We start from the raw sequence: 14,917 nt of genomic DNA, 5'->3' as shown, positions 1-14,917 counted from the left end.
TCGCCTTGCAACTCATTGACACATAATCCCGGACTGGAACAGCTTTGCGGGTCTCACCTGAACTATCATGAATCCAAACCCAATGCTCATTTTCCCAAACACCAAACTGGGGCAGCTTTTGGGTGTCTCGTTTCCTTTAAGCAACGTATAAGGAATGATGTGCTTATGTGGCTGTCCCAGACTTCTCCAAACCATTCTAAATAGCTCTCATTCTTTACTTGCCAATAAATTCAAGCATGTGTGCGTCGATGTCTCGAAAGAAAAAGTCAAAATGTAATCATATCAAACATTAGACCTCGAACGTATGACATTCCTCAATTTCACAAAACATGGAAAATAAAGATAAGTTTGATGATGATTGCAAGTAAGATGAATGACTTAAAAAAAAAACCAAAAAAAAAAAACAAAAAAAAACAAAAAACAAAAAACAAAAAAAACAAAAAACAAAAAACAAAAAAAACAAAAAAAAAACAAAAAAACAAAAAAAAACAACAAAAGAAAAACATTTCACCAAATTACAAATTTCAAGATTTCCAAATTTGAAAGCCCAGTTTCTACACTGGCCTACCAAGCCCAATTCCACACTGGCCCCCCAAGCCCATTTTCCACCAGCCCACCAAGCCCAGTTTCGCCTGGCACTCTAAACTCGAGTTTTTTCTTTCGACCCTCTGCTCGACAATGGTCAAATTTAGCTCGTTATACTTTGTTGTCGACCCGCTGCTAAGCAATGGTCAAATTCTAGTTTTTGTTGTAATACTGACCCTCTGCTCGGCAATGGTCAATTTCAGCTCGTTATTCTATGTTGACGACCCTCTGCTTGGCAATGGTCGAATTTAAGTTTTCTTCTGTGATATTGACCTTTTGCAAGGCAATGGTCAAGTCCAGATTGTCAAACGACCCTCCGCATGGCAATGGTCGAATTTAAGTTTTCTTCTGTGATATTGACCCTCTGCAAGGCAATGGTCAAATCCAGATTTTAGTTTTTCCAACGGCCCTCTGCTTGGCAATGGTCGAACCCAATAATCAAAATCAAATCATTCATTCATAGGGTTGGTACACCCTCCATGAGGTTTGTACACCTCATTCATTCATCCATAGGGTTGGTACACCCTCCATGAGGTTTGTACACCTCATTCATTCATCCATAGGGTTTGTACACCCTTCATGAGGCTAGTACACCTCATATCATTCATCCATAGGGTTTGTACACCCTCCACGAGGTTAGTACACCTCATATCTTTTATCCATAGGGTTTGTACACCCTCCAAGAGGTTGGTACACCTCGCATCATTCATCCATAGGGTTTGTACACCCTCCACGAGGTTAGTACACCTCATATCATTCATCCACAGGGTTTGTTTCCTCCAAGAGGTTAGTATACCTCACATCATTCATCCACAGGGTTTGTACACCCTCCACGAGGTTAGTACACCTCACATCATTCATCCACAGGGTTTGTACACCCTCCACGAGGGTGGTACACCTCACATCATTCATCCATAGGGTTTGTACACCCTCTACGAGGTTGGTACACCTCACATCATTCATCCACAGGGTTTGTACACCCTCCACGAGGTTAGTACACCTCACATCATTCATCCACAGGGTTGGTACACCCTCCACGAGGTTTGTACACCCTCCACGAGGTTTGTACACCTCATTCACTTCATCCATAGGGTTGGTACACCCTCCACGAGGTTGGTACACCTCACATCATTCATCCATAGGGTTTGTACACCCTCCAAGAGGTTAGTATACCTCACATCATTCATCCACAGGGTTTGTACACCCTCCACGAGGTTAGTACACCTCACATCATTCATCCACAGGGTTTGTACACCCTCCACGAGGTTAGTACACCTCATATCTTTCATCCATAGGGTTTGTACACCCTCCAAGAGGTTGGTACACCTCGCATCATTCATCCACAGGGTTTGTACACCCTCCACGAGGTTAGTACACCTCATATCATTCATCCATAGGGTTTGTACACCCTCCAAGAGGTTGGTACACCTCGCATCATTCATCCACAGGGTTTGTACACCCTCCACGAGGTTAGTACACCTCATATCCTTCATCCATAGGGTTGGTACACCCTCCACGAGTTTTGAACACCTCATTCATTATTTCATAGGGTTGGTACACCCCCCTCGAGCTCTACACGCCTCAATTCTCTAAATCGTAGGGTTGTTCCTTGTTCATTTTGAAATACGGACGAAATTAGTGTTTCTTTCTTTACTTAGCTTTTACTCTGATAATACAAAAATCTCAAATTTTCATATTATCGAATAATATCTAAGTAAAGAGGGGCAGCTGTCAACACCCAATTTCGTCCGGAATGATTTTTTTTGGCTTTTACTGTAGTTTATGTTCCTATTTTTATTTTTATTTTTATTTTTATTTTTCACTTTACTTATTCCTTTTCTCTTCTTCTCTTTTTATTTTATTTTATTGTTATTTTTATTTTTGTTTTATTCCATTTATATTCCATTTTGTTCTAATATTATAAAAAAAAAAAGAGAAAAAGACATTTTTTCTTTTAGTAAAAATGACGAAAAAGGGAAAAGGAGGTTTCTGATTGGGGGACAAGGTCGTGTGGGAAGGGAGGAGCAGAAAACCGTGACTGCGAGTGGCAGGGTGGCAGAAACGTTTTGGTTTTTACGTACGAAATCGGTACGAGAATGGACACACAGGGAATTGGCACAAGAAAAGAACAAACACTCAGAGAGAGAAGAAAAGGGCAGGTGAGAATGGAAGGCAGGGGGAAGAAATGGTGGCTCCAGGGGGGAACAACGACCAAGAGCTCCTTCAGTATTCATCCCTTCCCTCTTCGTTTTCACCTCCAACTCTAGATCTCCAGGACCTGGATTTCAAACTCCATTCTCAGTCACCCAATCTTCATCCGTCATCCACCCTCACTGAAGAGAGGGACCGCTCTTTCCATTCCCATATCTTCACCCCTTTCATCTTCATCCCTTTCGAACACCCCAACAAACATAACCCATCATCCACTACACCTATCACCGCTCAAAAAACACCGTTGATGCCTCCATTCATTCGTCAGATACTCCCTTCACCATCCAAATTCACCCATGGCCATCTCTTGACACTCACGGCTACCACCAACACGCTTCCAGTCACCTTCTCCTTCCACTCCCATTTTTCATAGACCGGGGACTAAGCCTTCAAGCCTCCCTTCATTTCCAATCATCATCACCAGCAAAGGATTTGAACCCCTGAAGCTCGAAAGAACATTCAATAATCATCTCTCACACAAAATTGATCTCTTTTTATCCTCATGACCATCATTTTCACTCGCCCATTGAATCGTCTCCCTCAATATCTATTCATCTTTCATTTTGTCCTCCATCTGGTTCAATACCTGAAAAACAGAGAAGAACTCACCCGGTTTCTAACCTCAACCATGTTTCCCATCACATAAACTCATCTCAGCACCCAAAACAGAAAATAGATATCAGAGGGGTATGGGAATAATCGTCGGCTGCAAGTTCTAATCTCAAACGGAGGAGGAGAGATTTCGCCTCGACTGGCGACGGCTCCGGTGGCTCGCAGCTGCCAGTCGGATGGAGGTTGGGCGTGCAGCGGGGGCTGGAAGCAGTAACGCCGTGGCCGCCGTTGGGTTTCGAGCACACTTGCTGTCGCCGGCGGTGTCAAGACTGGTGGAAGTCGTCGGAGCTGCGGTCAGTTCTGACTAAGGCGTGAGCACACCGGCAGCGAGTGGAGAGCGACCTTGGATCTCTAGAGCTGAGTATGAGTGTTGGGAATGAAAGGGGAATGCTGAACCCCTAGGGGATTCTAGGTCAGAAAGGCCACCCTGGGCTGGTGCTAGGCCAAGCCCAAAGGTGAACGCTCGAACGCTCGCTCGTTTTTCAACTCTTTCCGAACGCTCGTTATTCCCCCTTTTCGAACGCTCGTCTTTTAGAATTTACCGAACGCTCGTTTTTCAACCTTTTCCGAACGCTCGTTTTTCAACTCTTTACGAACGCTCGTTACTCCCTCTTTTCTCACGTTCGTTTTTCAACCCTTCCCGAACGCTCGTTATTCCCCCTTTTCGAACGCTCGTCTTTTAGAATTTACCGAACGCTCGTTTTTCAACCGTTTTCGAACGCTCGTTACTCCCTCTTTTCGAACGCTCGTTTTTCAACCCATTCCGAACGCTCGTCCCAACGAACGCTCGTCCACAACGAGCGCTCGTCATTCAGCCCCTTTCCCAGCGTCCGTTCGTCAATTCCCCAACGAACGCTCGTCCCAACGACCGCTCGTCCCCATCGAGCGCTCGTCATTCAGCCCTTTTTCCAGCGTCCGTTCGTCAACTCTCCCCAACGAACGCTCGTCATCCAGGCTCCTTTACTCAACATACGTTCGTCATATCACCCACGAACGCTCGTTATTTTTATTTGTTTGTTTTTCTTATTTCATTTTATTCTATTTCATTTATTTTGTCTATCTTATTTAATTTGTTTTATTTATTTCTTTTATTTTTATTTTATTTATTATTTTATTTTCTTCTATCTACTCATTCTACATATTTACTTATCCTAAAATATATATTTAATAATGCAATATTTACAATTTAAATAAAGGAATTTATCAAAATACGTTTTAAAGGTTTAGGCACATGTGTGATCGCACGCATCGTCCTTGTGCTGAAAACCTCTTCTCTTTCTTAATTAAAATTACAAAAAATACGTTTTAAGGGTTTAGGCACATGTGTGATCGCACGCATCGTCCTTGTGCTGAAAACCTTTTCTCTTTCTTAATTGAAATTACAAAAAATATGTTTTAAAGGTTTAGGCACATGTGTAATCGCACGCATCGTTCTTGTGCTAAAAACCTTTTCTTTTCCTTAAGTAAAATTAACCAAAAAATATGTTTTAAAGGTTTATGCACATGTGTGATCGCACGCATCGTCCTTGTGCTAACAACCTTTTCTCTCTCTTAAACAAAATACAAAAAAGGGTATAAAATCTTCAAAAAACCCGAAAACATCAACAATTTTAAACAAGTAGTCTTGCTACCCAGAACTACGTAACCCTTGATTCTCCATCGAAAGTGGAGATACGTAGGAGCAAGGCTAGCCCTTGTCAGGTTCACTTTCCCAAAAATCCAAATTTATCCGTAATCATTTTCTCAAACAAATCTTTCAATCATTTTCTCAAACAAATCTCTCAAACTTTTTCAAAAAGAACTACGTAACCCTGATTTCTCATTTTGAATGAGAATACGTAGGAGCAAGGTCAATCTTTGTCGGGCCCAAAAAAATAAAAAAAAATATGTTTTGTTTATTTAGAATTTTTATTTTAGGGGATAGTTAAACATTTTGAAAACCACATCATATTCGTGCATTTAGTTAAAGGTACTGCCTTAGGGCAGGCGTTGTGGGGTGCTAACACCTTCCCCACGCGTAACCGACTCCCGAACCCAGAATCTGGTTTTCGCGGACTGTGTTTTATCGTTTTATGGTTTTCCCGTAGTTTCCCATAATAAACTATGGTGGCGACTCCAAAATCTCTTTTTCAAAACCGTTTCTTTTTTGGATCGTCGTCCCGTCGCGATTCCAGTTGCGACATTAACCATTGAAAATTTGTAAATTTTATTGTTATGAATGTCACATTTATTTTAATGAGATATTTATTACGAGATTGAAACTGTTTATATTTATTTTCTATTTATATTTATCTAATATTAGTTTCTAGTTGAGATTGAGGGTGTGTACATAAGTGACACAATTTTTACTAAATTTTCATTTAGATACTTATTAATTATAATGTTCTATAATTTTGCCCAGAAAAAAAAATTGAAAATGACCTGTATAAATGGCTGTAATGTAAACAACGATTAAAAGTTTCTATAAACTATTAAGGACTCATTGAAACCTTTGACAAGTAATTAAAACTTAGAAGACAAAATTTGAAACTATTATACATTTATAGGCACTATAGGCGAAAAAACGATTGTATGCTTATAATTTCAAGTTTGGTGTTTTAAAAATGGGTTCAAAGTAAACAAAGTGAAGTTTGAAAGTAACGTAACAACCTTGGACAAACCGTACCAATTTTTATATAGTTCACCCATTTCATAAAACTACGGTTAAAAATGTATGTGAATGTTTTAAACAAGAATCTATATATGATGTATATTTAAATTGAAATTACTTTTTTAAGTAGTTTATATAATCCCTTTTACTTCATGTCTTCCATCAACGAAATAACTCTTTCTATTAAAATGTTGTACGAAACATTTTCTCAAAAATCTTCATGCCCTCATCAACTTTCTTTTATAAACAAATATATGCGTGTACGTTAACTATGTGACAACAGAGGACTCAAAAGTGATCCATGATAAAAGTTGAGTACTAGATAAAATCATTATGATAATATGAAAATAAAATTAACAGCAAATGAATACAAACATACATTTGTTTTTTTTTAACCAGCATAACCACATATTCAAATACAGTCAATATTTAGTGACAGTTCATCACTTCACCTTTAATCAATATTCATGACTGTTCATCACTTTTAATCTCACACATTACATAGTACAAATAATAATGTATTTCATCTTCAACTAGGTAGAACAACACAGTTTTTTTTTAAATAAAAAAACACAATCATACCTAATAAAATAGGAACACATTCATCTTCAACTAGGTAGAACAACACTTTTTTTTTTCGTTTTTTTCATTTTCTTTAAAACACAATCACACATAATAAAATCGAGACAGATTAATCTTCATCCATTCTTAATGCCTTCAATCTCCTCTTAATTACTGCAATATTGGAGTCGGCAACATAGACCCAACCTAGACGAATTATAAAAACATTACTCAGAAAGTTATAAATTTAATTATAGAAGTATAAGTAGCATTAAGTGAATTTCAAGCTAGTCACTAGTCTCATAACTAAAGCATGAGAAAGAAATATCACTCATAAAAGTAAAATTTGTGAGAATTAGTGTAAGATTTTATTGACGTCACAGATTAAAAAAATTTACTTCCAAATCCAATCTCATTTACCTCCAAATTCACTCAAATAATCAACAAAAAAATTTATTTTCAAATTCTCTTAAATCTCCTTAATTACTCCCTCAAATCCACTCAACTGAAAAAGGCCTTAAATAGATATGAATAAAACATAAAATGACACTAATATAAAATTACTTACGTAATAAAACGTAATCATGATGTTATCATGTGAAAAAGTGCTTTCTCACTTATCATCACCTGCATGCGCATAGAGAAGATGACAGTAAAACTCACCCTAAAAAAGTGCTTTCTCACTGATATTTGATGTACCACGTCCACTATCTTCAGTATTGAAGAACTGAAACGTTGATACTAGTAGAAGCATCTGGAGCCTATTTAAAACATAAGACCATATAAAAGTTACTGTATGCAACTCAAAAACACATTACGCTAAAAATAATGTTCTCAATTCAAAGCGCCAATAACTAGCTTTGTTTATGGTTTTCTTATAAATTCTCCCGAAAGAAAATGTAAAGTATTTATAATGAAAATGAAAAATCATAGCAGTTGATAAAGAGAAATTAAGAAGAATGTTAGAAATTAGCAGGAACAAAGATTAAGACGTAAAAGTATTGATACCTCTTCTTCACAAGTTTTGTGCAGAGCAGAATTAAGATCAGTCTCCTTTCGGGGTCTCGCATATTCTGAATAATACCACCTTGTCGGATTACCTATCTTGGTGACTCCGCTGAAAGTTTTCATGGAGCTGCACTTGATGATGTGGACTTCCTCTAAAGATGGAAAATTTAAAGTGAAGTTGCCAGCGCAAAAGCACGTCAGTTGTTTTAATCTTTTAAGATCCAAAACCTGAAGCCGCTTAAATATAATTTCTTCATTCTCATGAGATTCATCTGCAACAATTGCCATCAATCCCTCACAGTCTTCCACTACTAGATCTTCAAGTTTTTCAAGGTCTCTGGCTACTGATGCTGGAAACAGGCTTTTAAGGCATTTGCATTTATCAACGAACACATGTTCTAGATGGTGCATGCATAGAATTTCACGAGGATCTTCATTCCAAACATTTTCCACATTTGGAAGATTCGATAAAACCAATTTCTCCAGAAGAAAAGTAATTGATGTGTCTTTTGTTGTACATTTGACATCAAAAATGACTTTGACATAATTGCAGTTTCGAACTTCTAATATCTTCAATTTGGGTAATGAAGGAAGTAAATGAAAGGGTAGCACTGCATCTGATAAAAACTGGCAGTCATTCACAGTCAATTTGGCCAACTCACTGAAACAGAGGTCGGAGATATGCAGTGAGACATTCCATATCTCTTGTAGTCCTGGCCTACTTTCCAGATCAAGTTCCTTAATCTGCACGTCCAAAACAATAAATAAAAATATGAAACTAATTATTTACCAGAATGAATGATATCTTTTAAATTAGTACTCTACAAATATGAAATACTCACTATTTTTATTATTAATTATTTTTTATTACGAAAAGAAATTCACTTTACTATATTTAAAAGAAATTTTCTACTGAATCACGTTTTCTAATTCACATTACTTGACTCCAAGACTTGCAAAACCAAGTTAAGAATTGATATTTATAATTTTATTTAGTTATCATAAAGTTAAAAATTTGTTGTACTATGTTTGGGACGAGTAAATAAATAAATAAAAATTGTTGTTATGAATAATAAAATTTATAATTATTTTAAACAATGTTCTTTTTCCTTCTTCTTCACATTTATTATTTTTAATGAAAAGTAATATATATATATATATATATATATATATAACGAACTCTTTATTATTTATATTTGGTTTATTTTGAAATATTTTAGTACAGTACTTTCAAATTTTTTTCCCAAAAATTCAGTTATAGTTATTAATTAAATTTGTAAATAAATATTATAATTTTGAGTTTAAATTATAGACATAGTGTTAACTAGAAGTTATAGGAAAAAAAAGTGTAATAATCAAAATTACATCCTATAATCAAAAGTTATAGGAACAAATTATAATAATTTTCAAGCATGTTGTCCTAAGCCGTCTTGTATATTTTAACAAGGGCTATAGATATATATAATCAATGGCCTATCAGAGGCTGTATTTTTTATATACACAAGAATCGTAACAATGTTCAATAATAAAATATATTAACGACGTACCTTTTTCAGAAATTCCTTCTTCATAGTAGAGTTGAGACCAGTTTCCAATGTAGTGTTTGAACATTGATCAAGTGTAACTTGAGACAACTTACTTGCCTCTAGAGTACCTGGACATAAAGTTACCATCTCGTCGCACCTTCCTATTGACAATTCCTCCAACAATGGAAAACTTAAACTCCCTTTGTAAAACCTTCGGAGATTTTTCAGATACATAAGACTCAAACAATTGAGCTTCGGAAATATTATTTCATCCTCATCTGATTCCTTCCCTTCTTTAGACACTATTTCTTCAATTGATTCACACTCTTGTATTTCCATTCTTTGGAGTTTACCCAAACTTATGGCTGTCGAAGATGTGAACAAATATGACAAGCTATCACAATTTTCCACTTTTAAACGTATCAGATTGGAAAAAGACACTCTGCATGTTACCAAGTTTTTTAAATTTGAACACCTAATGACTTCAAAGGTTTCTAGATTTCTAACAAAGGGTTCAGTCCATGAGTTTTCTAAACCAATGGAAACCAACTCTTGAAGGGACTCCAAGCGTAATTCTTTCAATTGTAAAAGAATTTCACTATTATTAGGTATTTGATCGCAGAAAATCACTTTGAAGGAACTGTCACACACCACAAGCTTCATTACATTTGGCAACTTTTGTAGAAATCCATACTCCGGAAATTCATCACACTCAATATCAAAGCACAGACCGAGAACTTTTAACTTGTGTAAAAGGTTTCTCTGAAATTCTCCGTTGACAATCATCTTTAATTCATTTTTACCCACTGTCAGATGCTCTAAGTTGGGTATCATTAGCTGCAACGAGAAACCAATAACCACAGTCATAGATTCAACTCTGTATAAAATTGAAATTGTGAAGTTTCATGCCAAAATAAGCCAGATAATCAGTGAAAAACTAAAACATTTCAAGATAGAATAAAAAAAGTGTGAACAAGTCCATTTAAAAGAGAAAAAAAGGATGAACTAGCCAAACCAGGTTGCTGCTCATAAGGCGGCAACCATTTTGATTTAAAATTAATTTTCAGATGAAAAGCTTGATAAATGAGATGAATAGTGGTTCGTATAGGAAGAAAATAATGAGAAATATTTCGATGGTTGGTAGGAGATTGTTTATCAAGATTTAAGAACTTTTAACGCATTATATATATGATATGTGTGAGAATGTATGTTATTGAAAAAAGAAGAAGCGCAAACCTCAAATGTTGGTGCTGCATCATCATGAATGAAATATATAGTATTATGCTTGAAGTTGGGCAAATCACATAGTGCCAATGACGTCATACAGGGAAACCTAAGCGTAGGATTTGTTCCATCTGGATGAGCTGGATTAGCCTCTGTAACTTCACTACAAACTGTTTCCAGATTTGGAAGCTTCCGTAATTTCAATGATTTGACACTATAGCAAGGAAACGTAACCTCCACATTTGTTCCTCTTAGATCTGTATTCTCCTCTGCAACAATTGTCATCAATCCTTCACAGTCTTCCACTGTTAGATCTTCAAGTGTCCCAAAATCTTTGGCTAATGATGCCGGAAACACGCTTTTAAGGCGTTTACAGCTATCAATTAACACTTCTTCTAAATGGTTTATGCTTAGAATTCCATGAGGATCTTTATTCCAAATAGTTTTCAGCTTTGGCAGATTCGATAAAACTAATTTCTTCAGAGAAAGAGTGACTGTGACTTGTGTTGAAGAATTGACATCAAATATGGTTTTGACAGAATCACAGTTATGAACTTCCAATGTTTCCAATTTAGGTAATAAAGAAAGTAGAGTGAAAGGTAGCACTGCATCTGATGAAATTTTGCATTTATTCACAATCAAGGTTTCCAAGTAAGTGAAACAAAAGTCGGATATCTGCAGTGAGAGACGCCATATCTCTTGTAGGTCTGCCCTATCTCTCAATTCAAGACTCTTATCCCATTCCGATGATGCAATCTTTCGAAATCAGCACATGTAAATGAAAAATATGAAAATATAAGGATTACCAAGAATTCAGTCTTCACAGTTTTGCTACATATAAATTTTAATACTTTTTCTTTTCCTCCACAATTCTATTTCGAGACATTGAGAATTGGTAAAATTTTAGTTACATTTAAAATTTTATTTAATTCTCATAAAAATGAAAATTGTTTCTACGGTGAACTTTGATTAAAAAAAAACAATTTCCTTTGGCAATTTAAGTATAGAAGTTAATTATAAACAAAATCTCTAACTATTTTTTAGTTAACTTTGTGATTGATTTGATTGAGTTCTAAATTTTTTCAAATTATTATTTTGCTAATTTTTCTAATTTGTTTTGTTGAAGTTTAGGAATGTAACTAAATTAATATTATTTAAAAATTCAACTTTCATAATAATAAAAGCTTGAAGAATGAGACTGAATTCAAATATAAGGATGTAAATTACATCTTCCCTTAATTTTACCTTGATTTTATTTTTAAACTATTTTCTAATGTTTTGTAAAAATCTATTACTAATATCCAGGAAAAACAAATTTAGCAACTTAATTGTAGTACTTTATAAATGTTAGTAGAAGTGAGGTTTTTTATTTTAGTTTACCTTTTATATTTATATCTATTTATCTTATAAAACAATTATGAGGTATTCTTTTTACTTTTATATAAAGTATTTATTATTTTTGAGTTTTTTACAGTAACAAAAAATTACCGTTTCTAATAAATTTCTAAATAAGATAATGACAATGATAACAAATTATTTTTGCTATTATTATTATTATTTTATAATTTGTAGGTTATACTTAAAATCCAATAATATTGACTATAGTAGATTTATTTTATTCTTTTCATTTTTATTTATTTATGCATTACAGATGATGCATTTTATCTCTATTTTTAATTTTCTTTTAAATATCATATATCTGTTTAAAAATGTGTTATTTTTACATGATATAAAATTTGTGTAATATAATAAAACATAGTAGAAGATTAAAAATAAATATTCTTTATGATAAATATATAACAATGAAAAATGAAATAAATATAATGAAATTTTTTATTAATAAATAAAAGTTATAAAAATTTAAAATTAATTAAAAACATATTTTATTAGTAAAGATACTAAATTAATGTTAAAATGACATATAAAAGATATTTGATTCTTTTCTATTTCTTTATAAGTTATTTTAATTAATAAATTTACCATTTACTATGAGTACGTTAATTAAGTTAAATTTAATTTAATTTGTATGGGTTATTGGGACAATGTTTCAAACCATCAGTTTATCATAATTTTTGTCAAATATGATTTTTAAAGTAATTTATTATGAAAATTATTTGAAAATAATTATAATTGAATGATAGAGAATTTACATTTTGTTAACATATAAAAAATTTGTTTGTTTATTAATGTATTTTTGTTGCATTTTATAAAAAAAAATTGGAAATTTGTAAGATACAATATATTTTGCTAATTACTTTAAAATTAAAGAAAAAACAAGTGTGTTTAACATAAGTTGAGATAAATAAATAACTTTCCTATAATTAAAAATAATTTAATTAAACTTTTCTGCAAAATTTTTTATCTTGAATATTTTATTTTATTGTCTTCCTTACTAATAAGTTTGTCATGGAGGCCATAAAGTCAAACTCTTAAAATATTCAATAAAAAAAATAAAATTAAACACGTACCTCTGTCAGATATTTCTTCCTCATAGTAGAGTTGAGCTCGGTTTCCAATTGAATAGCATTTGAGTACTTATCAATAACTTGAGACAACTTGCCTGCTTCTATACTTCCTTCACATAAAGTTATCATCTCATCGCAATATGTTACTGACAGTTCCTCCAAGGATGGGAAACCTAAACTCCCTCTGTAGAACCTTTTGAGCTTCCATAACCTATAAAGATTCAAACAAGTGAGCTGCGGAAATATTATCTCATCCTCATCTGATTCCTCCCCATCTTCCTTACACACTATCTCTTCAATTGAACAACAATCCTTTATCTCCATTCTTTTGAGTTGACCCAAACGCTTGGCTGCTGAGGATGTCAACAAATATGATAAGTTATCGCAATCCTCTACTTTCAAACACCTCAGATTGGAGAAAGACACTGTGCATCCTACCAAGTTTTTTAAACTCTTACATCTAATCACTTCAAAGGTTTCTAAATTTCTGACAAAGGAATCAGTCCAAGAGTTCTCTAGCCCAATGGAAACCAACTCTCCAAGGAACTCCAATCGTAATACTTTCAGCCGCTGTAACACATTATTACCACTTTCACAACAGAACATCTTCTTGAAGGAACCATCACACACCACAAGTTTCTCTATATTCGGAACCACTTCTAGAATTTTACATGGAAATACATCCGAACCAAAGCAGAGAGTAAGAGTTTTTAAGCTCTCTAAGAGATTTCTCTCGAATTCTCCTCGCAAAATCATCTTCATTCCATTTTCTCCTACTGTCATGCACTGTAACAACCACGACAAAAGCAAGCAAAAGTTAGTTAAGACTGTTAAAGACACAACTCTTTTAAATTTTCATATCAAAACATATTGTTGATGAATATTGCTAAGATAATGTATATTTATTTGAATACGAAATTAAAATCCGTTAATACCATCCTTCTTCCCATAATTTTCAAAGATTGTGGCGGCATGAATACATGATACATGATAAACGAGTGAGAATCTATTGAATTGATATGAGATGTTATTGATGAGTCATGAAATCTATTCTTTTACTTATTTATATAACATATATACTGATGCTCTGCATTAGTGAATTTTGTCAAAGTTTATATTTTGACAGGATGCTCCTACTATTTTTATGGAACAATGACAAAACAAAAGTATAGGAGCGATCAAATCATTCTGGGAGTCATTTGTGTTTAATTATTCCCTCCCATTCATATTAATCATCACAAATTCTGAATCCAAATTATTACTCTTTCATTTTTAACCAAATCGTTTTAATTATCTTCTAAAAGTAAACTAACCTACAAAATTATATATAACACTTTACAATATTCAGTTTTCACATACTGATCCAATTATGCAATAAGGAGAGTTAAAACAATAATACCTTTTCAGGTTCGAGTTCTGGATGCGTATAGTAGTAAAAATACTTCAACTTTGGTAAACCCCGTAATTTCAATGATCTGACACAATACCAAGGAAACGTAACCTCCACATTTGTTCCTCTTAGATCTGTATTCTCCTCTGCAACAATTGTCATCAATCCTTCACAGTCTTCCACTGTTAGATATTCAAGTGTCCCAAAATCTTTGGCTAATGATGCCGGAAACACGCTTTTAAGGCGTTTACACCTATCAATTAACACTTCTTCTAAATGGCTTATGCTTAGAATTCCATGAGGATCTTTATTCCAAATAGTTTCCAGCCTTGGAAGCTCCGATAAAACCAATTGGTTCAGAGGAAAATTAATTAATCTGTCTTCTTCTGTTGTAGGGTTGACATCAAATATGGTTTTAACAGAATCACAGTTTCGAACTTTCAATGTTTCCAATTCAGGTAACGAAGAAAGTAAATAGAAGGGTAGCACTGCGTCTGATAAAAACTCGCAGTCATTCACAGTCAATTTGATCAGCTCACTGAAACGAGGAATCTGCATTGAGCCTTTCCATATCTCGTGTAGTCTTGGCATACTTTTGAGATCAATCCATGATTCCCCTAGTGTCTGCAAGTGCAAAAGAATAAATAAATAAAATGAAATTCATTATTTTATTTCAAGAGTTAAT

General features: G+C 34.1%; 1 protein-coding gene across 1 annotated transcript; it reads right to left on the bottom strand.

Annotated features, from left to right (window-relative positions):
- Nucleotides 1-6,505: 6,505 nt before the first annotated feature.
- LOC148202420 (uncharacterized) lies at nt 6,506-14,823 on the bottom strand. The gene is made up of 6 exons (XM_088109611.1): nt 14,242-14,823; nt 12,846-13,628; nt 10,390-11,133; nt 9,175-9,990; nt 7,628-8,371; nt 6,506-6,826 (listed from the first exon to the last, which is right to left on the bottom strand). The coding sequence occupies exons 1-6, from the start codon at nt 14,821-14,823 to the stop codon at nt 6,791-6,793; spliced, it is 3,705 nt and encodes a 1,234-aa protein (XP_087965737.1). The 3' UTR covers nt 6,506-6,790.
- Nucleotides 14,824-14,917: the final 94 nt, after the last annotated feature.

This window comes from Vigna umbellata, chromosome 3 (assembly GCF_029865625.1).
Source record: "Vigna umbellata cultivar VRB3 chromosome 3, Vumbellata_1.0, whole genome shotgun sequence".
In the NCBI taxonomy this organism is placed as follows: domain Eukaryota; kingdom Viridiplantae; phylum Streptophyta; class Magnoliopsida; order Fabales; family Fabaceae; genus Vigna; species Vigna umbellata.
This window is presented reverse-complemented; position numbering and strand designations above follow the sequence as displayed.

What these genes read in the sequence shown, in the direction of transcription:
- LOC148202420 (XM_088109611.1), bottom strand. Translation starts at nt 14,823, where the DNA reads ATGCCAAGACTACACGAGATATGGAAAGGCTCAATGCAGATTCCTCGT. An exon ending in GGAAGAAATATCTGACAGAG is followed by an intron (nt 11,134 to 12,845) that starts GTACGTGTTTAA and finishes TGATTTCGAAAG; the next exon opens with ATTGCATCATCGGAATGGGA. An exon ending in ACAAAACTTGTGAAGAAGAG is followed by an intron (nt 6,827 to 7,627) that starts GTATCAATACTT and finishes TAATTCGTCTAG; the next exon opens with GTTGGGTCTATGTTGCCGAC.